At 42.3% G+C, this 23350-nt stretch overlaps 3 protein-coding genes across 6 annotated transcripts; 2 read left to right on the top strand and 1 right to left on the bottom strand.

Annotated features, from left to right (window-relative positions):
• Positions 1-2346: 2346 nt before the first annotated feature.
• LOC124000672 (terminal nucleotidyltransferase 5C-like) lies at positions 2347-6724 on the bottom strand. Its single transcript, XM_046307224.1, has 3 exons — positions 6621-6724; positions 4444-5056; positions 2347-3336 (listed from the first exon to the last, which is right to left on the bottom strand). The coding sequence occupies exons 2-3, from the start codon at positions 5040-5042 to the stop codon at positions 2754-2756; spliced, it is 1182 nt and encodes a 393-aa protein (XP_046163180.1). The 5' UTR covers positions 5043-5056; positions 6621-6724; the 3' UTR covers positions 2347-2753.
• Positions 6725-11562: 4838 nt separating this feature from the next.
• LOC123999598 (charged multivesicular body protein 1b-like) lies at positions 11563-16379 on the top strand. The gene is made up of 8 exons (XM_046305512.1): positions 11563-11721; positions 12387-12484; positions 12591-12737; positions 13016-13084; positions 14852-14959; positions 15151-15194; positions 15301-15373; positions 15642-16379. The coding sequence occupies exons 1-8, from the start codon at positions 11706-11708 to the stop codon at positions 15684-15686; spliced, it is 600 nt and encodes a 199-aa protein (XP_046161468.1). The 5' UTR covers positions 11563-11705; the 3' UTR covers positions 15687-16379.
• A 404-nt stretch (positions 16380-16783) lies between these two features.
• Positions 16784-21128, top strand: rraga (Ras-related GTP binding A). 4 transcript variants are annotated; one of them, XM_046304869.1, is made up of 10 exons: positions 16784-16932; positions 17681-17797; positions 17957-18056; positions 18224-18290; positions 18389-18611; positions 18879-18974; positions 19050-19172; positions 19269-19360; positions 19467-19582; positions 20165-21128. In XM_046304869.1, the coding sequence occupies exons 2-10, from the start codon at positions 17771-17773 to the stop codon at positions 20266-20268; spliced, it is 948 nt and encodes a 315-aa protein (XP_046160825.1). In that variant the 5' UTR covers positions 16784-16932; positions 17681-17770; the 3' UTR covers positions 20269-21128. The 4 variants fall into 4 exon arrangements, 3 of the variants coding, with proteins under 3 accessions (XP_046160825.1, XP_046160826.1, XP_046160824.1); XR_006832416.1 differs by having other exon boundaries at positions 16791-17091; positions 19450-19582; positions 20165-20301; XM_046304870.1 differs by having other exon boundaries at positions 16793-16958.
• The last annotated feature ends 2222 nt before the right edge of the window (positions 21129-23350 follow it).

Here is a 23350-nt window from a genome sequence, read left to right as displayed (position 1 = left end):
TAAATTACCTTTGAAATTCATTAGACACTAAAACATTCACCAAGGATGCAATCAGACATTGTTAATAACCAGATAACAAAACAATATGTACTCCACATTTTCCTAATACCTAAGCACAGCTTATGTCATATCAAGATTTGTGATTACAATACAATATTAAAGTATGATCACTTCAAGAAAGTTAATTCACTTAAATTGAAGAACTGACGCTATATTGAGGTTCTCTAAAACACAGCAGGCTTGATCAGATACTGTCTCATTTGTACATTGTGTGTTGTGATTTGTCTATATGGTATGTCTAATTTGAAGTGTTTCTACCTTCATTCACTGCAGCATACTTGACCCTCATCTACCTCACTATAGTATATTTAAGCAATATTGCCTGAGGTGTAGTATATTGCCAATATACCACGGTAAAGGGCAGTTCCACGATGCAACACGGCCACAGCCCTTAGCCATGGTATATTGGCCATATATCACAAACCCCAGAGGTACCTTATTGCTATTACAGTGGGGCAAAGAAGTATTTAGTCAGCCACCAATTGTGCAAGTTCTCCCACTTAAAAAGATGAGGCCTGTAATTTTCATCATAGGTACACTTCAACTATGACATACAAAATGAGAAGAAAAAAATCCAGAAAATCACATTAGGATTTTTAATGAATTTATTTGCAAATTGTGGTGGAAAATAAGTATTTGGTCAATAACAAAAGTTTATCTCAATATTTTGTCATTGCCAACAAAGGGTATATAACAAAGGGTATATAACAGAGGTCAAACATTTTCTGTAAGTCTTCACAAGGTTTTCACACACTGTTTCTGGTATTTTGGCACATTCCTCCATGCAGATCTCCTCTAGAGCAGTGATGTTTTGGGGCTGTTGCTGGGCAACATGGACTTTCAACTCCCTCCAAAGATTTTCTATGGGGTTGAGATCTGGAGACTGGCTAGGCCACTCCAGGACCTTGAAATGCTTCTTACTAAGCCACTCCTTCGTTGCCCGGGCGGTATGTTTGGGATCATTGTCATGCTGAAAGACCCAGCCACGTTTCATCTTCAATGCCCTTGCTGATGGAAGGAGGTTTTCACTCAAAATCTCACGATACATGGCCCCATTCATTCTTTCCTTTACACGGATCAGTCGTCCTGGTCCATTTGCAGAAAAAAAAGCATGATGTTTCCACCCCCATGATTCACAGTAGGTATGGTGTTCTTTGGATGCAACTCAGCATTCTTTGTCCTCAAAACACGACAAGTTGAGTTTTTACCAAAAAGTTCTATTTTGGTTTCATCTGACCATATGACATTCTCCCAATCTTCTTCTGGATCATCCAAATGCTCTCTAGCAAACTTCAGAGGGCCTGGACATGTACTGGCTTAAGCAGGGGGACACGTCTGGCACTGCAGGATTTTGAGTCCCTGGTGGCGTAGTGTGTTACTGATGGTAGGCTTTGTTACTTTGGTCCCAGCTCTCTGCAGGTCATTCACTAGGTCCCCCCGTGTGGTTCTGGGATTTTTGCTCACCGTTCTTGTGATCATTTTGACCCCACGGGGTGAGATCTTGCGTGGAGCCCCAGATCGAGGGAGATTCAGTGGTCTTGTATGTCTTCCATTTCCTAATAATTGCTCCCACAGTTGATTTCTTCAAACCAAGCTGCTTACCTATTGCAGATTGTCTTCCCAGCCTGGTGCAGGTCTACAATTTTGTTTCTGGTGTCCTTTGACAGCTCTTTGGTCTTGGCCATAGAGGAGTTTGGAGTGTGACTGTTTGAGGTTGTGGACAGGTCTTTTATACTGATAACAAGTTCAAACAGGTGCCATTAATACAGGTAACGAGTGGAGGACAGAGGAGCCTCTTAAAGAAGTTACACGTCTGTGAAAGCCAGAAATCTTGCTTGTTCGTAGGTGACCAAATACTTATTTTCCACCATAATTTGCAAATAAATTCATAAAAATCCTACAATGTGATTTTCTGGATTTGTTTTTCTCATTTTCTCTGTCATAGTTGAAGTGTACCTATGATGAAAAGTACAGGCCTCATCTTTTTAAGTGGGAGAACTTGCACAATTGGTGGCTGACTAAATACTATTTTTGCCCCACGGTATACAGTCTGATATACCATGGCTGTCAGCCAATCAGCATTCAGGACTCGAACCATCCAGTTAATAATATAAGAAGCGCTCGGTCTACACTTCATACAGTATTTCTGTGATGTTAAACAACTTTCTCATTAATTGACAATCTAGGATCCCCTGTCACAGGAAGGTGACAAAGAACTTGTTTGACATTGTAGCCGACAGTGCTGATGACTGATCTACAACTAATTTTGCATCATAAATACCTACTCATTATTATTTGTAAATCATTCAGTCAACATTTACCCACAATGCATCACAGATTTTATGCTCTTGAACATGGCCAAAGCCTGCCTGCCCTGCTGATGCTCCTAAAACAGCCATGTAAATGGTTCTTTCCCTCTGACATTTTTCACTTCCAGCTATTCTCTCTCCCATTCAAAACAACAACAAAAAATTGAACGATGACGTGGTGGCCGGCCTTTATCTAAAGAACTCCAATCCTCCCTATTCTGTGTCCACTGTCTCTCACGTCATAGGCAGTGTCTTTTCAAAGCATTGAACAAACTGTGCTCATGCAGCCTGTTTTCTTTTTTAACTCTATTTTGTGCCTCTGGTTACAGAGTAGAACCATATAGAACACAGCCCGCATGCTCTCCCCCACTCACATGCTGGGACCTACACCAGGCCGGTCTGCATGTGGACATGTAAAGGGTAGGTGTGGTAAAGGAGGGGTGGCTGTGCTGCCTGGGGAATGTAGTAGCTGCTGAATATGGGGTCAGCCATGTAAGGTGCAGGCTGGTAGAAGCAGGTGATGTTGGCAGTATTGGGAATGGCATTCTGTTCCCCCAGCACCCTCAGAGCCAGGACCGTGATCATATTGAGTGTCTGCCTCCGCTCATGTCCCATCAAACACACAGTACTATCATCTATCACCCGACGCAGAGTCATCAGAAAGTCATATTTGCCCGTCTCCTCATCGCCAATAAAGTGGCAGCGCAGGTAGGCCTCGATTTTGCGCTGCTGCTCGCTGAGGTCAGGAAAGTCAATAAAGAAGCGGGAGCACATGTAACGCTCAAGGGACTTGATCTCTGTCTCACTGGCTGGCCTGAAGTTCCTCACGAGCAGGTCACTGTACTTCAGAAGTCCACCTCCTCTGATCTCCTCTGGGTTATGGGTGGCAATGAGTCGGAAGCGCAGGTGATCCATGGCTTGCTCAAAGTCACCGTACATGCACTCTGCTACCACAGTGATGCTGACCCTATCTTTTAAGGTCAAGCTTGGCCCTGGAAAGACTATGGTTGTCTCTGGTGGCCCTGGTTCCTGAGCAGCAGCAGGCTCAGACTCTGGGACTCTGTCCCCTGTGGTTTGAAGGGACACTGATTCCTGAGTAGCTTCTGAGTTGGGAGGCTTTTTTGAGTATTTCACCCTGACTATTTGTTCTATGTTGTGGGGTGATGTGTTTTTATCGTGGGATGAAACAGCTGGAGTAAGGTGATCTGTGAGTGTTTTAGTGCTCTCTGAGTTCCTCTGTCTGGACCCTAAGGAAGATGAATAATGGCCTTGATCAGTGTCTATTAAAGAGGAGGGATTTGGTTGTATTTCTATAGGCTCAAACAGCTGTGTTGTCAGATCTGACAGATCTTTTAACAAAGACCATTTTTCAGGGAGTGATGAAGTGCTGCTCATCTTTCGTGACATCTTCCTTAGAGATTTAGGTGAGGGGCAAAAGTCAGGTACAACTTGCTGGGATGTGTCACAGGTTTTCTTGGCTGGGGGAAGGAATGAATGTTCAAGGTGTATGTTTTGTGTGACAGCAGTGCAGTCTTGGGATGTGGATTGAAGTATCATCTGAAGTTGAGCTTGCTCTTGTTGCAGTGCTGAGTTCTCTGTGAGCAACATGGGGGATGGATTGATGTCTTTTGACTCAGAAATCAATGACTCCTCTGTGTTACTTTGAAGGTCTACAGATGTATTTGGCACCAGAGGTTCAATCTCTTCTGTCATTGTTTTGGAGGATATAACTGAGAGGTAATCTGTATTCTGAACAAATTGTATTTTTACTGTATCAACTGTTAACACCACCACCTCTTCCTCATCCTCCAGAGATCCCAGGTCAAGCTCTGCTTTCGCTAACACTTCCTCTTGCTTTCCAGTTGCATGCACATCCATCGGATGCAATGATTCTTCCATTTGAACAATAACCTCTTCACTGTGGCACAGACTGTCAGTGAAGTTTGTCATCATTGAGTCATTGTCTTTATGTTCTTTTAGATTCACAGAAGGGTACTGGGGTTCCATTATGGTTTTCTCTGCCCCTCTATCCAGATATAACATATTGCCATTGTGTAACTCCAATCCCTCACACTGATCCTCTTGCCTCCTCTCAGTCTCCCAATATGCCTCCAGCATATGGTCCAATATAATCTGGAAGGAGTCCACACTGAATTCAAACTGTCGTCGCAGGGAATTTACGAACCTGAGACCCACAGTCTTACCCCGGTTATTGGACAGTGAGATTAGGCTCCAGCGGTCGTGCTCATTGAAGACCTTGACCATCTTCTGTACGTAGGCCTCCTTCATGGTGAGGCAGGTGATCTTGCGTCTGTTGACCCCATGGGGAAGGAGGTCACGCAGGCTGCCCAGCACCACCTCCTTGATAACCTGGAAGTCCTCCTGTCTGGGCAGCTCCACTCCAAAGATGATGTCCAGGTCTCTGTAGCCCGTGCCGTTGTCCCTGACCATCACATAGCTGGCGGTGGAGCCATTGAGGCGGATGTCCCTTACCCTGATCTCCCTCTCCACCAGCCGGTCCTTTACTACATGGATGATGTCCATGGGTCTCACCTCCAGGGTGGGGAAGTTCCCTCGGCCGTGGATGGGGATCACCTCTGTCAACACCTGGTCCAGAGTCTGGACTTGCTCCAGGGTCAAGTTGTGGAATCTTCTATCCATTTGGAGCTCCATTATCTTGGGTTGACCTGCAAAAGGACACAATATTGTATTTAGAAGAACCTGTGTAATTTAATGCCACAAAATTTGTGTTCAATGGGAAAGATTCTAATGCATTTTACAACAAGTGAAGAAATACTATCATTCATTCATTCACATTGAGTTCAGGGGATGTCAATGTCAACACTGAAACACAAGAGACACCAAAGGCACAGATTGCACCATTCCAAATGAAAAAAGCTGTGTTGGTACTACTAAGCATACAGCAGGATACAAGGCACCATCTATGGAATATGCTGTAGGATGCCTCCTCCAACTCACAAATCTTGCCAGTTACTGTCACACATGTGCATTACCCCCCCCCCCCCCCCCCCTACACCCACATGAACACATGGGGGTGGAAGATGCAAAATGAAACATTAATCAGGAAGGTAACCAGCTAGGAACTTCCTCTCAGAAGAGAAGTGATATGAGCAAACCGTGTCCTTGTTGTTCTAGTTTGCACAATATCCTCTGATCCAAAGGTAATAGTTTTATTTTCAACTGCTTAATTTGTGTATTTTAAATTTAGTGATAAATGAACTCATTAAATAAAAAATACTCTTGGCTGTCTATAAACAAATCAACAAGGCTACGTAAACATTTGGAAATTATATCCCACAAATAAGATTAGCCTGATGTCGCCTACACAGATTTAACTTGAACAGTGGTGGGAGGTTAACAGCTGGGGTATGTATTGGTACTTTCCCACAAGAGCCAAAAGTTTACATGGACAGTTCTTATGGAATCCATCATATACTGGAATAATAGTCGCATGCTGCAGAATTTTAGTCTCATGTGCAACCCCTTCTCGCCCGCGCGCCTGCTCTCACTCTTTAGATAAAACTGTATGAGTCATACAGTCACTGAATAAAGCACCCCTCGCCGCGTCTTCTGGATTTTCTGCATGCGTGTAAAAAACATCGCCACTTCTCACATATTCCCATTGTATATTTGAGACTTTTTGCTTGAAATACCATATTTGTACAGCATAAGTCCAGTTGTTGATAATCAGAATCGATCAAGTAAAATATTGCGTAGGTTATCAATCTGTTCTCTTGAGATTTTATTTTACAGTCCTTATTAGACTAAATACTCAACGACGTGATGCCGCGCATGCACAGTCTATGCAATTTACCTAAATAATATTTACAAACCTTTTATTAGCCTAGTGAACACTCACAGGACAGTGAATAGACAACGCACGTAGACTACATAAACATGCTTAACAACAGCTAAATATTTTATTGAACAGAAACTAATAAAAATATACAAAATAAAACATTTTGGTGAGTTTAGTCTACACCTCTTCTCCCACGTCTTCAACTGATGCAATATTGTTAGGTATAATTTGCACACTGGCCAACATTGTTTGCTATTGTTTAATCCATTCATGGACAATGCAAATCATTAGCCTATCAAATGTACATATGTTTAATCCGTTTACATTCAAATTGTATAAGCACAGACCTTTATGTATTTCGAAATTATTCCTGTATCAAATGTAACATGACAATGATCATGCAATTAAATAATTGACTTTAGCCTACTCACCTAACTGCTGAATGAAATGGTATAACTTAGCCAAACTATAGTGATAAAAACAACAATAAGTGATATCCAACAGGTTTAATTGGATCTCCGAGTCGTAGACACAATTCGTTATTATCTTGCTAAACTGTAGGTTCGTGCGTGATTGCTGTCCAACAAGACAGTGGTGCTGAAACAAACTGAAGTTCAACCACGCACTGTTTTCTCTCAACTGGGAGCGTAATGTAGTTTCCATGGCAATCTGGCGTCACGATGTTACGGTAACTGAACGATACTCTGTCTGTTCATTATGGGATTATCTATCAATCAATCTACATATACAAAAGTATGTGGACACTTCAAATGAGTGGATTCGGCTATTTTCAGCCACACCAGTTGCTGACAGGTGTATAAAATCCATCATTGGATGCCACCTTTCCAATAAGTTAGTTCTACACTGCTAGATCTGCCTAGGTCAACTGTAAGTGCTGTTTTTGGGAAGTGGAAACATTTAGGAGCAACAACGGCTCAGCTGCGACATGGTAGGCCACACACGCTCACAGAATGGGACCGCCAAGTGCCGAAGCATGTAGCGAGTAAAAATCATCTGTTCCAAGTTCCAAACTGCCTCAGGAAGCAACATCAGCACACTGTTTGTCGGGAGCTTAATGAAATGGGTTTCCATGGCCGAGCAGTCAATGGTGGCAAGCCCAAGATCACCATGTGCAATGCCAAGCGTTGGCTGGAGTGGTGTATAGCTTGCCGCCATTGGACTCTGGAGCAGTGGAAACGGGTTCTCTGGAGTGATGTCTCCATCTGGCAGTCCGAAGGACGAATCTGGGTTTGGTGGACTCCAGGAGAATGCTACCTGCCCGAATGCATAGTGCCAACTTTAAAGTTGGGTGGAGGAGGAATAATGGTCTGGAGCTGTTTTTCATGGTTTGGGCTAGGCCCCTTCCAGTGAAGGGAATTCTTAATGCTACAGCATACAATTACATTCTAGACGATTCTGTGCTTCCAACTTTGTGGCAACAGTTTTAGGCAAGGCCCTTTCCTGTTTCAGCATTACGATGCCCCCCGTGCACAAAGCAAGGTCCATGGTTTGTCGAGATCAGTGTGGAAGAACTTGACTGGCCTGCACAGAGCCCGGATGTCAACCCCATCGAACACCTTTGGGATGAATTGGAATGCCGACTGCGAGCCAGGTTAAATCGACCAAAATCAGTGCCCGACCTCACTAATGCTCTTGTGCATGAATGGAAGCAAGTCCCTGCAGCAATGTTCCAACATCTAGTGGAAAGCCTTCCTAGAAGAGTGGATATTGTTATTGCAGCAAAGGGGGGGGATCAACTCTATATTAATGCCCATGATTTTGGAATGACATGTTTGAAGAGCAGGTGTTCACATACTTTTGGTTATGTAGTTTATCTGTCAATGTTTTCATACCCCTTGACTTATTCCACATTTTATTGTTACAGCCTGAATTCAAGATGGATTAAATATAGTTTTTTGACCCATCTACAAGTAATACACCATAATGACAAAGGAAAAACAAGTTTTTAGAAATGTTATCAAATGTATAAATCAAATAAACTGATCACATTTACATAAGTATTCAGAACCTTTACTCAGTACTTTGTTGAAGCATCTTTGGCAGCGATTACAGCCTCGAGTCTTCTTGGGCATGACGCTACAACCTTGGCACACCTGTATTTGGGGAGTATTTCCATTGTTTTCTGCAGATCCTCTCAAGCTCTATCAGGTTGGATGAGGAGAGTTTCTGCACAGCTATTTTCAGGTCTCTCAATAGATGTTCGATTGGGTTCAAGTCCAGGCTCTGGTTGGGCAACTCAAGGACATTCAAAGACTCCATGCCACTCCTGCGTTTTCTTGTCTGTGTGCTTAAGGTCGTTGTCCTTTTGGAAGGTGGACCTTTGCCACAGTCTGAGGTTCTGAGCGCTCTGGAGCAGGTTTTCATCAAGGATCTCTCTGTACTTTGCTCCGTTCATCTTGATCTTGACTAGTCACCCAGTCCCTGCCACTGAAAAAACATCCCCACCACATGATGCTACCACCACCGGCAGGGTAGCGTAGTGGTTAGAGCGTTGGACTAGTAACCGAAAGGTTGCAAGTTCAAATCCCCAAGCTGACAAGGTACAAAATCTGTCATTCTGCCCCTGAACAGGCAGTTAACCCACTGTTCCTTGGCCATCATTGAAAATAAGAATTTGTTCTTAACTGACTTGCCTAGTAAAATAAAGGTAAAATAACACCATGCTTCACTGTAGGGATGGTGCCCAGTTTCCTCCAGATGTGATGCTTGACATTCAGGCCAAAGAATTCAATATTGGTTTAATCAGAGAAGAGAATCTTGTTTCTCATGTTCTGAGAGTCTTTCGGTGCCTTTTGGCAAACTCCAAGTGGGCTGTCATGTGCCTTTTACTGAGGAGTGGCTTCTGTCAGGCCATTCCACCATAACGACCTGATGAGTGGATTGCTGCAGAGATGGTTGTCCTTCTGGAAGGTTCTCCCATCTCCACAGAAGAACTCTGGAGCTTTGTCAGAGTGACCATCGGGTTCTTGGTCACCTCCCTGACCAAGGCCCTTCTCCCCCGATTGCTCATTTTGGCCGTGTGGCCAGCTCTAGGAAGAGTCTTGGTTGTTCCAAACTTCTTCCATTAAAGAATGATGGAGGCCACTGTGTTCTTGTGGACCTTCAGTGCTGGAGACATTTTTTGGTACCCTTCCGCAGATCTGTGCCTCGACACAATCCTTTCTCGGAGCTCTATGGACAATTCCTTCGACCCCATGGCTTTGTTTTTGCTCTGACTTGCACTGTCAACTGTGGGACCTTATATAGACAGTTGCTTTGTCATTATGGGTTATTGTGTGTAGAATTATGAGGGGGAAAAATTGATTAATTCAATTTTAGAATAAGGCTGTAAAGTAACAATGTGGAAAAAGTCAGGGGGTCTGAATACTTGCTATATACAGCAATAGCTGAATAGGATGACATTGACTGGAATACAGTATGTAAACATTATTAAAGTGACTAGTGTCCCATTATTAAAGTGACCAGTAATTCCATGTCTATGTACATAGGACAGCAACCTCTAAGGTGTAGGGTTGAGTAACCGGGTGGTAGCTGGCTAGTGACAGGGTTGAAGCCGGCTAGTGATGGCTATTTAACAGTTTGATGGCCTTGAGATATAAGCTGTTTTTCAGTCTCTCGGTCCCAGCTTTGATGCACCTGTACTGACCTCGTCTTCTGGATGATAGTGGGGTGAACAGGCTGTGGCTTGGGTGGTTGATGTCCTTGATTATCGTTTTGGCTTACCTGTGACATTGGGTGCTGTATGTGTCCTGCAGGGCAGGCAGTGTGCCCCTGGAGATGCGTTGGGCAGACCTCACCACTCTGTGGAGAGCCCTGTAGTTGCCATACCAGGCAGTGATACAGCCCTACAGGATGCTCTCAATGGTGTATCTTTAAATGTTTGTGAGGATCTTAAGGGCCAAGCCAAATTTCTTCAGCCTCCTGAGATTGAAGAGCTGCTGTTGCGTCTTCTTCACCACATTGTCTGTGGGTGGACCATTTCAGATTGTCAGTGATGTGTATGCCAAGAAACAAGAAGCTTTTCACCTTCTTCACTGCGGTCCCGTCGATGGGGATGGGTGCGTTCTCCCTCTGCTGTTTCCTGAAGTCCACGATCAGTTCCTTTGTTTTGTTGAGGGAGAAGTTATTTTCTTGGCACCACTCCGCCAGGGCTCTCACCTCCTCCCTGTAGGCTATCTTGTTATTGTTGGTAATCAGGCCTACTCCTGTTGTCTGCAAACGTAATGATTGAGTTGGAGGCCTGCGTGGCCATGCAGTTATGGGTAAACAGGGAGTACAGGAGAGGGCTGAGCACGCACCCCTTTGGGGCTCCTGTGTTGAGGATGTTGTTTCCTACCTTCACCATGTGGGGGCGGCCCATCAGGAGGTCCATGACCCAGTTGCACAGGGCGGGGTTCAGACCCAGGGCCCCGAGCTTAATGAGCTTGGAGGTTACTATGGTGTTGAAGGCTGAGCTGTAAGTCAATGAACAGTATTCTTACATAGGTATTCCTCTTGTCCAGATGGGATAGGGCAGCTTGCAGTGCAATGGCGATTGCGTTGTATGCATATCTAATGGGGCAGTATGCAAATTGAAGTGGGTCTATGGTGTCAGGTAGGGTGGAGGTGATGTGATCCTTAACTAGCCTCCAAAGTACTTCATGATGACAGAAGGGAATGACAGTCGTTTAGTTCAGTTGCCTTTGCTTTCTTGGGTACAGGAAAAATGGTGGACATCTTGAAGCGGGGACAGCAGACTGGGATAGGAAGAGATTGAATAATACTCCAGACAGCTGGTCTGCACATGCTCTGAGGATGTGGCTAGGATAGTGATATGGGAGTTTGTGTGTTATTGGGAAATTGCACTCCTCCAGGATTGGTGATTAAAAGCCTCAGTATCATTTAGGGGTGAATGAGCAGACATTCATAGAGCAGAGCAGGAGGAGCTTGGGAGGAATGCACTGGCTGCCTCAGAGGGGGAATATTATATCAGACAGAGGGTGAGTCATCCCCTCACCACCGTGATCCAGAGACTCAAACTTAATCATCAATCAAGCTTGATTCCCGCCCACTCCCCAGTTATGCCACCACCAGCACAACTTGTCTTTGAGGAGAACCCCCAGCACTAACCTGATTGGATTGTCTCTGCACTGACATACCACCAGAGATAAGGGATAGAGGGAGGACAAGGCTGTGCACATAATAGATAGCAATATTGTGGCAAATGTAATAATCCTGAATAAATGTAATAATTCCAGAACTTTACACGTCCATTCAGACATCCACTGACAGAAATAAAATAGTTATTTTGGGGGGTTGTTAGTGACGTCAAATGCAACGCACTGAACGCACCCCCTGAACATGTGATGGTGACGTCATATTTGGGTAGTGTGCCCGGAAGTATCAACGATAGTCAAACTAAAATAGGAAAAGCAAGTGCTGCATTACGTTTAAATCGAGAAGAATAAGAGCAATTACAAGATATTAATTATCGGACCATCAAGGACCCTACCAGCATGTCGAATATGGATAGTATCCTTTGGAAGAGTGTTAGCTAGGCGTGAAAATGGCACCAGGAAATATAGGTAGACAAGGAAGGCCTTTTAAATTCATGATAAAGCCTCGTCTGAATAGGATTTTAAAATACATATATAGCTATCAGGTTTAGATTTGTATTTAAGCATAAAGTTTATACTTGTATTGCTTGGTGACAAAGGTAAACGCTTGTTTGCTCATATTGATATTGTAACGACATCTGCCAAAGTAGGCATAATCTATGAATACACAACCAGTTTAGTAAACAATTTTACTAGTCTGAAGACACCCAGTGCCTGGTAGCATGACTGGCATTTTCAGTTTATTCACATGTCTACATCACAGGTATTTCATTTCGGTGGTGGAAGCACGTCACCATCGAGTAAAGTTTGTTTGTATAGACTCTATGGGGATGGGTGCGTTCTCCCTCTGCTGTTTCCTGAAGTCCACGATCAGTTCCTTTGTTTTGTTGAGGGAGAAGTTATTTTCTTGGCACCACTCCGCCAGGGCTCTCACCTCCTCCCTGTAGGCTATCTTGTTATTGTTGGTAATCAGGCCTTGAGATTACTATAGAGGGTACGAAGAAAGTTTCAGTATTTGTGCCCCTTTGGGTTTAATTTATGTATGACAATTTTGACACAGTCTTTAACGTCACGTCACAGAGCATCTCTTCAATCTCAAGTTTTCAGCCAAAGAACTGCAACGAAACTCTAAGAAATGTGACAAAGAGGAAAAGGCAGAGAAGGCCAAAGTCAAAAAGGTAAGTAGGCTTTTTACATCATTAGTCAATCACTGAATCACCTCACCTTAACTCTGAACATATCAACTGAGAATGTAGGGATACTGAACCTTTATCCTTGCCATAGGCTATCCAAAAAGGAAATGTGGAAGTGGCACGGATCCATGCGGAAAACGCCATCAGACAGAAGAACCAGTCGGTCAACTTCCTTAGGATGAGCGCTCGGATCGATGCAGTGGCCTCCAGAGTCCAAACGGCAGTCACAATGAACAAGGTGCAGTTGTTATACATACCTATGAGACTTCACACAGCAATGTTCTTGTTTTGTAGATAAACATTTGGTCACACTTTACAACACGTAAAACATTGGTTTTGATGTTCAAAATGGAGACACTAATTCTGTTTCAGATGGTTCCACACTTTTTTTTTACTTTGGAGGGAAAATTTGGTGCAATGTTGTGTGAAAGTGCAAGGTAACTATGGCAACAATGGCTGTGTCCAACCACACAGCAAGGTACCTTTCGATTTAAGTAATGTTGGTTATTTCTACAGGTCACTAAATCTATGGCTGGAGTGGTGAAAGGCATGGATGCCACACTGAAGAGTATGAACCTGGAGAAGGTAAAGTGTGTATTTTTTAATTTTATTTGGATCCCCATTAGCTGTTGCAAAACCAGCAGCTATTCTTCCACACAAAACATGAAACATGGCACAATACAGAACATTAATAGATAAGAACAGCTCAAGGACAGAACTACATACATTTTAAAATGTCACACACAGCCTCCACATCAGTACAGCCGTCTTCATCGACCTGGCCAAGGCTTTTGACTCTTGTCAATCACCGCATTCTTATCGGCAGACTCAAATGACTGGTTCACCTGGTTCACCAACTACAACTACTCAGATAGAGTTCAGTGTGTCAAATCGGAGGGCCTGTTGTCTGGACCTCTGGCAGTCTCAATGGGGGTGTCACAGGGTTCAATTCTCGGGCTGACTCTTTTCTCTGTATACATCAATAATGTCGCTCTTGCTGCTGGTGATTCTCTGATCCACCTCTACACAGAAGACATCATTCTGTATATTTCTGGCCCTTCTTTGGACACTGTGCTAACAAACCTCCAAACGAGCTTCAACGCCATACAACACTCCTTCCGTGGCTTCCAACTGCTTTTAAGTGCTCTAAGTGCATGCTCTCCATCCGATTGCTGCCCGCACCCTCCCGCCCGACTAGCATCACTACTCTGGACGGTTCTGACCTAGAATATGTGGACAACTACAAATACCTGGGTGTCTGGTTAGACTTTAAACTCTCCTTCCAGACTCACGTTAAGCATCTCCAATCCAAAATTAAATCTAGAATCGGCTTCCTATTTCGCAACAAAGCCCCCTTCAATCATGCTTCCAAACATACCCTCGTAAAACTGACTATCCTACCGATCCTTGACTTTGACTTTTACAAAATAGCCTCCATCACTACTCAGCAAACTGGATGTAGTCTATCACAGTGCCACCTGTTTTGTCATATTTGATGCCAAACCCACTGGCTCCAAGTCATCTATAAGTCTTTGCTAGGTAAAGTAGCAACACCCACCCATAGCACGCACTCCAGCAGGTATATTTCACTGGTCATCCCCAAAGCCAACACTTCCTTTGGCTGCCTTTCCTTTCAGTTCTCTGCTGCCAATGACTGGAACAAATTGCAAAAATCACTGAAGTTGGAGTCTTAGATCTCCCTCACTAACTTTAAGCATCAGCTGTGTACAGGTACAGTGAATCTGTAAATGGCACACCCAACTACCTCATCCCCATATTATTACTTACTCTCTTTCTCTTTTGCACCCCAGTATCTCTACTTGCTCATCATCTGCATATCTATCACTCCAGTGTTAATGCTAAATTGTAATTATTTTGCCTCTATGGCCTATTTATTGCCTACCTCCCTACTCTTCTACATTTGCCCACACTGTACATAGATTATTCTATTGTGTTATTGACTGTACGTTTGTTTGTGTAACTGTTGTTTTTGTCGCACTGCGTTGTTTTATCTTGGCCAGGTCGCAGTTGTAAATGATAACTTGTTCTCAACTGTCCGACCTGGTTAAATAAAGATTAAATAAAAAATAAAAACATGCACACAAAATATATAGGTCAAATAGGGGAGAGACTTTGTACCATCTTTATCGTTTTTTAAATCCAGGTTTTGCTGTTTACTTGAGGAATCACAGATGGGAGTTCCGTGCAATCATGGCTGTGTGTGCACACATAGTGCTGGTAGTCAAATACAGCTATTTGATAGTGTCACTCTCTTTTTAGACAGTATACGTCTTATGTTCTTCACAATCACAATGAGAGGGAAATTGTGTAATGAATGTCTCATCTCTCTAGATCTCAGGCCTCATGGACAAGTTTGAACATCAATTTGAGACATTGGATGTGCAGACAGCCCAAATGGAGGACACCATGAGTAGCACAACCACACTTACCACACCACAGGTAATGATGCTTTTCTGTGCTCCTGCTAGACAGACCTTTTGTCTTTGACCAGATGTGTGGCCTTTAATCTTGAAGTCTGTAACAGTAAATACACACCCAAGTGCAGATCATGGCGAGATACATTTATTTTGATTAGTTTATTCTGCTCTGTTCACAAACAATGGAGATTAACAGTCAGTGACGTGTTTCAGAATCAAGTGGATTCACTGATGCACGAATTGGCTGATGAAGCAGGGTGAGTATTCCTCATTTTGTGGTTTTCTCTATTCTTGAAAAAACGTGTATATAAAGGATGGAAATGTAATGAATAGCAATTTTTTCTTCTGTTTCTTTATGTTTAGTTTGGACCTGAACATGGAGCTCCCACAGGGGCAGACTGGATCAGTGGGCACCAGCGTAGCATCAGTAGAGCAGGTACAGAAACAGGCCCTGAACAAGAGCCATTATATACCCTACCACACTTTCAATTGTCTACTGAACAGGATATTTCAAATAAATTATTGGGATAATAGAGCAATGATAACATTGCTGATATTATTATTATAGCTGTGCCTCAGGCTTGCAGAAATATTGCCCTCAGCCCCACCTCTCACCCTTCTTACACAAAAAAAGTTATATTTTTAGAGATGTCTGACTTACTGCATCTGCAACAACATAACACCTGTTTTTCTTTTGTTTTCAGGATGAACTGTCTTCAAGGCTTGCCAAACTCCGAGACCAAATGTAAAGGAAGAACTCAGTCTGAGACCTCAATGCATGGCCTGAACTGGCCTAAACTGGATAAAAATCCAAGACCTGCTGTTCTTTTCATAATGTCTTTGTCTCTCATTTAGTTTCTCTTTAAATGTATACCTTTAAGAGCCTTGTCCTTGAGTCCTTTATTGGTGTTCGAAATGTACTATTTTATATAGAGAGTATGAAGGTAGGAATATAGTCCACCAGCCTACTAACACAGACTTATTGGTTATGGAAAATTCATGATTTAAAAAAATATAATAACTGTTATGGTTGCATCTCCAACTGATGCTTTTTGTATATCTTTTTTTTTATTGTGTTGTAGTTTGGCAGACCTCTCTTGTGTCTTAAAATGAAACGACAATGTTATATGATGCGTTTCTTTCCGGTGTCCCTCCATTTACCCATTTCCTGACAAGATATTTTATTCACGTGAATAATTGTGTTTAAAAAAATGATGTGTATATATTATCCTATCCTGTATCAGAACGGCATGGTTTTATGAAGATATTGGTTGGTTGATTCTTACATTTGATAACTCTTGAGTTTTGGGGTTGTTTTTTGTGTTTACACAGTTTAGGGTATTAGATAATACAATTTTATACAGTAGGCCGTCATTGTAAATAAGAATGTGTTCTTAATTAACTGACTTGCCTAGTTAAATAAAGTTTAAATAAAAATAACACCTTTAGCCTCTTGTACCTTTTTCAGTCTCATTTCCATGTACATCTCACCCTATTTGCATGTATGTAAACAATGTTGAAAATAATAGGGTTTAAAGCAGTGCTTGACTTGGACCGAAATAGGTGCCTGTACTCATTCTGGTACTGGTACTGTTTATATTTAAGTGCAGGAGCGCAACAATACTTTTGAGCTAATATTATATTTAGAGGAACAGGAGCTCAAGCAGTAAAACATGTGAGGTGCAGGTACTAATTCAAGCTCTGGCTTAAAGATAAATGTTGAATGCACATGTCAAAATGACATATAGTCTGATGAAATTAGCCACGTTACAACAAAAATATCCCCAAGATTTGACGCTTTGGAACGCACTCACACTTACGCATTCTTGGGTCACGTGAATTGCCCCCTCCCAGCTTGTAATCACGTGAAATGTCTAAGACGCTGTATAGACAGTGGAGTTAGTTTCTGTACCTCTCTCGCTACTCAACTAACCAAATATTTATAAAAGTCGTTTTTTCTGTTATTATTTTACGAGCCTCGACCAGCCTCTTCAGGTGATAACGCATCAGATGACCCGTCGGTATATAATCGTAACCGAATGATATTGCATGTTTTGTGGGCCTGCCAGTTAACGTTAGCTAGCATCAGCATGTTTGTGGAGGCTTAAACACAGCAAGCAATGGACCTGTCCGCTCGCTAGCTATCTAAATCAAGTAATGTATAAGCTATTTTAAATCGAAAATATTGACATAACTATATAGTTACTGAATATTTTGTCAATAATTTAGCAATTATTCGTCGCAAGCGAGTAAACAACCTTTTCTGAATGTTTTTTAACGTTATTAGCTTGCTACGTTCGTTAGTTAGCTCAGTTGTTGTACATAGCTAACGTTCGTTTTATGTAGTTAGTTATTTTGATAGTTGAGAACGTAGCAAACTACACCAACATTGTAGTACATCTGGCTACACTTCAATACCAAAGTTACACTTCCCTTTTTTCATTTAACTTTTTATGCTGTATCCCCTTTTGTAAATAATATTTGCTAATTTGTGCAATGTATAACACTGGTAGTGCAAATGCTTTAATTTACATTTTTCACATATCCTAACTATATCTGGCCCTCTAGTGTCATATAAGCTAGTAATCATATACTCTTGCAATCTAGATAATTTACCTATTATGTAGCTAACATTTTTGACCTTACCAACTGCTTAGTTTGGGTGATACTAGCTAGTAATTACATCACATTAGAGATAATGACGTATCTGTATTTATTATGCATGTTATTTCTTCTGCTGAAGCTGTAAGTGATACGAACAGAAAGCCTGCTGAAGAGGGCCAAAGTCAGACTGACTAGATTTCAACATTCTGCAAACTGAAAGATTAAGGGGATGTCAAGCACAGCCATGAAGAAAAAGGTAGATAAATAAAAAATGAACTCTACACTGGTATTTGTAAGAATTTAAACACAACATTTTCAGTGACAATAGACACTGGGGGCTCAGAAGAGTTGTAGGAGTCTGTGGTTGTCCCCCTATAGAAATTCCCCTTATGCAATTGGTTGACGTTTTCTAAAGGTGTTGCTGATGGGCAAGAGTGGGTCTGGGAAGACGAGCATGAGATCGATCATCTTTGCCAACTACATAGCCCGAGACACACGCCGCCTTGGAGCCACGAGTAAGCACTAGCTGAAGTTTCTAAACTAAATACATTACTAAATACATTTTTAAGCCAGTTGAAAATGTAATAATTTAAATTGTTGTCAGATAGCTAAGTTGTGTTGCATTGATGCTCACCATATTCTAATTATTTAATTTTCTTTCTCTTATCCTCTTGCGACTTAGTTGATGTGGAGCACTCCCATGTGCGATTCCTTGGCAATCTGGTTTTGAACTTGTGGGACTGTGGAGGGTAAGTCAACCAGTCTCTTTCAGCCTCATTTGACAAGCTGTAGGGTGTTTCTCTATGTGTATCACCACAATTAACACTCTGCTTCCTGTGTCTGTCAGACAAGACACTTTCATGGAGAACTACTTTACCAGCCAGAGAGACAACATATTCAGGAACGTGGAGGTACTGATCTATGTGTTCGATGTGGAGAGCCGTGAGCTGGAGAAGGACATGCATTACTACCAGTCCTGTCTGGAGGCGATCCTCCAGAACTCCCCCGACGCCAAGGTCTTCTGCCTGGTGCACAAAATGGATCTGGTTCAGGAGGACCAGAGAGACCTGGTGAGCTGGGGTTCACACACAACGTCATGCCGATCAGACACTTAATGTTTTAATGCATCAACTCATATTCACTTATTCATACACACATTGAATTTTAAGACATATTTCACTAGGAATCTGGCTTAACACTTTTGCGGCACTCAGACATTCCTTCAAATGGCCAGAGGGCTCCACCACTAACCAACCTGTTAGGCTATTTATTTAGTATGGGGGTGTACTCAACTCTTATCACCTATGTGGAAGAATGATTGTCCTCCCTTTCTCCAGATCTTTAAGGAGCGTGAAGAGGACCTGAGGCGTCTGTCCAAGCCATTGGCTTGCACCTGCTTCAGAACATCAATCTGGGATGAAACACTGTACAAGGTAGCTGTTCTGTCTGTATGACTGTTTATCGCTGTTCCCTCAGATAAGTCTCTAACATCTTGTTTCTCTCTTAAGGCATGGTCCAGTATTGTTTACCAGCTGATCCCCAATGTACAGCAGCTGGAGACAAACCTGCGTAACTTTGCCCAGATCATTGAGGCAGACGAAGTTCTTCTGTTTGAGAGAGCCACTTTTCTGGTGAGCGCTGCTAGCTATTGAAAACGGCTTTGTTGAAAATCTGGTGGTTGGATGAGTAGGAAATTATGTAATTTCTGGTGGTAATGTTTGTTACAGGTAATCTCTCACTACCAGTGCAAAGAGCAGCGTGATGCTCACCGCTTTGAGAAGATCAGCAACATCATCAAACAGTTCAAGCTCAGTTGTAGGTGAGGTCATCCTCCAGGAAGAACATGTCTCTGTGGTGACCTTACTGCGTCTCGACCTGGTATCTCTCTTTGGTGTTTTCATGATGCAGTACTTTGGTGTTTGCAGTAAACTGGCAGCCTCCTTCCAGAGCATGGAGGTGAGGAACTCCAACTTTGCCGCCTTCATTGATGTCTTCACCTCTAATACATATGTTATGGTGATAATGTCGGACCCCTCCATACGTAAGTATAGCCATTATTACTATTATTATTATTATTAAGGACTTGTTTGTACATGAGAAAATACATATACTGTAAGTCAATCAATCAAATATATTTATAAAGCCATTTTTATATCAGCAGATGTCAAAGTGCTATACACACAGAAACCCAGCCTAAAAGCCCAAAGAGCAATTGATGCAGATGTAGAAGCATGGTGGCTAGGAAAAACTCCCTAGAAAGGCAGGACCCTAGGAAGAAACCTAGAGTGGAACCAGGCTCTAAGGGGTGGCAAGTCATCTTCTGGCTGTGCCGGTTGGAGATTATAACAGGCCAGAATGTTCTCAAAGATATTCAAACATTCATAGATGACCAGCAGGGTTAAATAATAAACACAGTGGTTGTAGAGGATGCAACAGGTTAGTACATCAGGAGTAAATGTCATTTGGCTTTTCATAGCTGGGCATTCAGAGGTCGAGACAGCAGATGCGGTAGAAAGAGTTGAAAACAGCAGATGCGGTAGAAAGAGTTGAAAACAGCAGATCTGGGACAAGGTAGTACGTCCGGTGAACATGACAATCTAAATAATGTTGTCTCTACTTATAGCCTCTGCAGCCACACTCATTAACATCCGCAACGCCAGGAAACACTTTGAGAAGCTGGAGCGTCTGGATGGACCGAAGCACAGCCTGACCATGCGTATGCGCTAAGCACTGCATCTGGACCAGGGGGTGCCAGCCAGCTGAACCAATCAGTCCACAGACAGCTAACTACAGGCTGTGGTCCAGCCTTGACCAACGCATATGAGCAGCCCTGCACTGTGCTACCCTGTCTCACTCAATCACATGTTTTTCCTACAGAAGATTCTGTTTTCCTTTAAGTCAAATCTTTGTTGATCTCATGTATCATGAACTGTGATGCTTTTCTCAGACATGTCAGATTAAAAAAAAATCTATATAGAAAAATCTATTAAATGCTCATATTTTACTGTTAGGGGATACCAATGCTGTCTTGGTCTGTCACAGTCACTCTGTAAATGGAAGCACAGTATGTTGATTAAAAAAGGAGCCTCAGAAATGATTTTCTGCTTTGCATAGTCAAGTGACTATCTTTACAATGATCTGCTGTTGTCAAGGCTAGTGTTACGTTACTATGTGGATGTGATGAGTGCTACCTCACCATGCCATCTCATGTAGTCAAGGCTTTGACACTGAATTCTATGAATGAGGGCTCTAAAACCATGTTCCTGGTGAGCTATGGTCCTGTAGGTTTTCACTCCAAACCCTAATATAGCACACCTATTTCTAACAATTAGCTGGTTGATAATCTGAACCAGATTCGTAACAAATGGGGTTGGAGCAAAAACCTACAGAGGGGTAGTGCTCCAGGAGCATGGTTTGAGACCTGTCATCAATGCTTTGAGGTGATGGAAACTGGTGAGGTGTGGGATATGGGTGTGAGCTCAACAAATGCAGTATCTCACACTGTTGAACACTGGAAAACACATTTTGTGAAGACTTTAAACCTGGAATAGTGCATTCATGCATAAATAAAACATATTTAGAAATAAGTCTGGTGTGTTCTGCAACATGTGACAAGGAATATAATATGGTGTAGGTTTTGTTGAATTTATTTGTACTTTTAACACCCTTTTTCGTGATATTCAATTGGTAGTTAGTCTTGTCCCGTCGCTGCAACTCCCGTACGGACTCGGGAGGGGTGAAGGTCGAGAGCCATGTGGCAGGGTTGTCCTTCGAAACACGACCCTGCCAAGCCACACTGCTTCTTGACACACTGCTTGCTTAATAAGGATTAGACCCTTATTTTTACATTTTCGCCTAAAATGCCACACCCAAATCTAACTGCCTGTAGCTCAGGCCATGAAGCAAGGATATGGATATTCTTGGTACCATTTGAAAGGAAACACTGAAGTTTATGGAAATGTGAAAGGAATGTAATAGAATATAACACAATAGATCTGGTAAAAGATAATACAAAGAAAAAACCAACTGTTCTTTTGTATTTTTTTGTACCATCATCTTTGAAATGCAAGAGAAAGGCCATACTGTATTATTCCAGACCAGGTGTGATTTAGATTTTGGCCACTAGATGACAGTGTGTGTGCAGCATTTTAGACTGATCCAATTAACCATTGCATTTATTTTTTTTAAATCAAGACTGCTCAAATGTGCCTAATTTGTTTATTAACTTTTCATGTTCAAAATTGTGCGCTCTCAAACAATAGCATGGTATTTGTTCACTGTAATAGCTACTGTAAATTGGACAGTACAGTTAGATTAACAAGAATTTAAGCTTTCTGTCAATATCAGATATGTCTATGTCCTAGGAAATTTTCTTGTTACTTACAACCTCATGCTAATCGCATTAGCTCAACCGTGTGGAAGAGACACCGATCCCGAAGTTATTAAATAGTTAGGACTCTTCAATCCGCATAACGGAAGTTTAACTTTACAGCTTGAATACAATTTAAAGGCAATGTTCCTGCTTTAGTGGAAACTCGCATTCACGATAAACTGCATATATTGGCTAGATCAGAAATGGACCCCTTTTGCACAAACTTATCACATAAACAGTGTACAAAACATTAAGAACACCTACTCTTTCTCTGACAAACTGACCAGGTGAAAGTTATTTGATGTCACTTGTTTAAATACACTTCAAATCAGTGTAGAAGGGGAGACAGGTTAAAGAAGGATGTTTAGGCCTTGAGACATTGTGTATGTTTGCCATTCAGAGAATGAATGGGCAAGCTAAATTATATGTGCATTTGAACGGGGTATGGTAGTAGGTGCCAGGCACATCGGTTTGTGTCAAGAACTGCAACGCTGCTAGGTTTTTCCACACAGGATTCCGTGTATATCAAGAATGGTCCACCACCCAAAGGATATCCAGCCAACTTGACACAACTGTGGGAAGCAATGGAGTCAACATGGGCCAGCATACCTGTGGAACGCTGTCGACACTTTTGTAGAGTCCATGCCCCGACGAATTGAGACTGTTCTGAGGGCAAAAGGGGTGGGGGTGCAACCAATGTCCCCTCTATTTCCGGCACTGGGCACATTTCAGGTCTGCTGAGCGCTAACTTTAACATAGTGAACACGGAGGCTGTACCTGCTTTAAGTTAACAGTATTAACAGAGGGCAAGTAGGCTACTGGGTCTATTTCATCATAATGTAGGCCTAACAGAGTGGCCTACCATCAAAAATTCATCCCATAACTTTTTAACATGGAAATAGCTGTTATCATTCAGCCTACAGTAGCAGCAAATGTGCGGTGGTCAATGTAGGCCTACATTCCTTGAGACTTTGGAAAACAAACTTGCAGGACTTGACATTAACCTGTTTATCCACTTGTCCTTCAGACAAGGAGGTGACTAAATGTTGTGTTTCATTATTATTCCCATACCATTATTAGGGAATCAGACCAATTCTGCTACCCTCTGCCTATTGGCTAGTTTCAAGACCATCTTAAAATATGCTTTCCCTTATAGACAAAAGAAAAAGCTATTTACCTGAAATGCACACATTTTGTGCTCTTTTAGGAAGCAACTATTCCCCTATTGTTGATTAGAAATTAGCTGTAACTGGGCTAATAACTCAGTAACTGGCAAAGAATATGCACAGGTGGCTACATGTAGCTCCCGCTTTGATTTCAAAACAAGAAAATCTGCAGGTTTGATTGGCTATGGCGCACCAGTATTAAGAGTATGGGGCTGAAAGGCGCTGGTCAATCTGCCGTCTGCATTGACTTTACAGGATTTATGGTGATATG

Source organism: Oncorhynchus gorbuscha, linkage group LG16 (genome assembly GCF_021184085.1).
Source record: "Oncorhynchus gorbuscha isolate QuinsamMale2020 ecotype Even-year linkage group LG16, OgorEven_v1.0, whole genome shotgun sequence".
In the NCBI taxonomy this organism is placed as follows: Eukaryota; Metazoa; Chordata; class Actinopteri; order Salmoniformes; family Salmonidae; genus Oncorhynchus; species Oncorhynchus gorbuscha.
The sequence above is the reverse complement of the archived record's forward strand: the minus strand, read 5'-3'. Positions and strand labels throughout refer to the sequence as shown.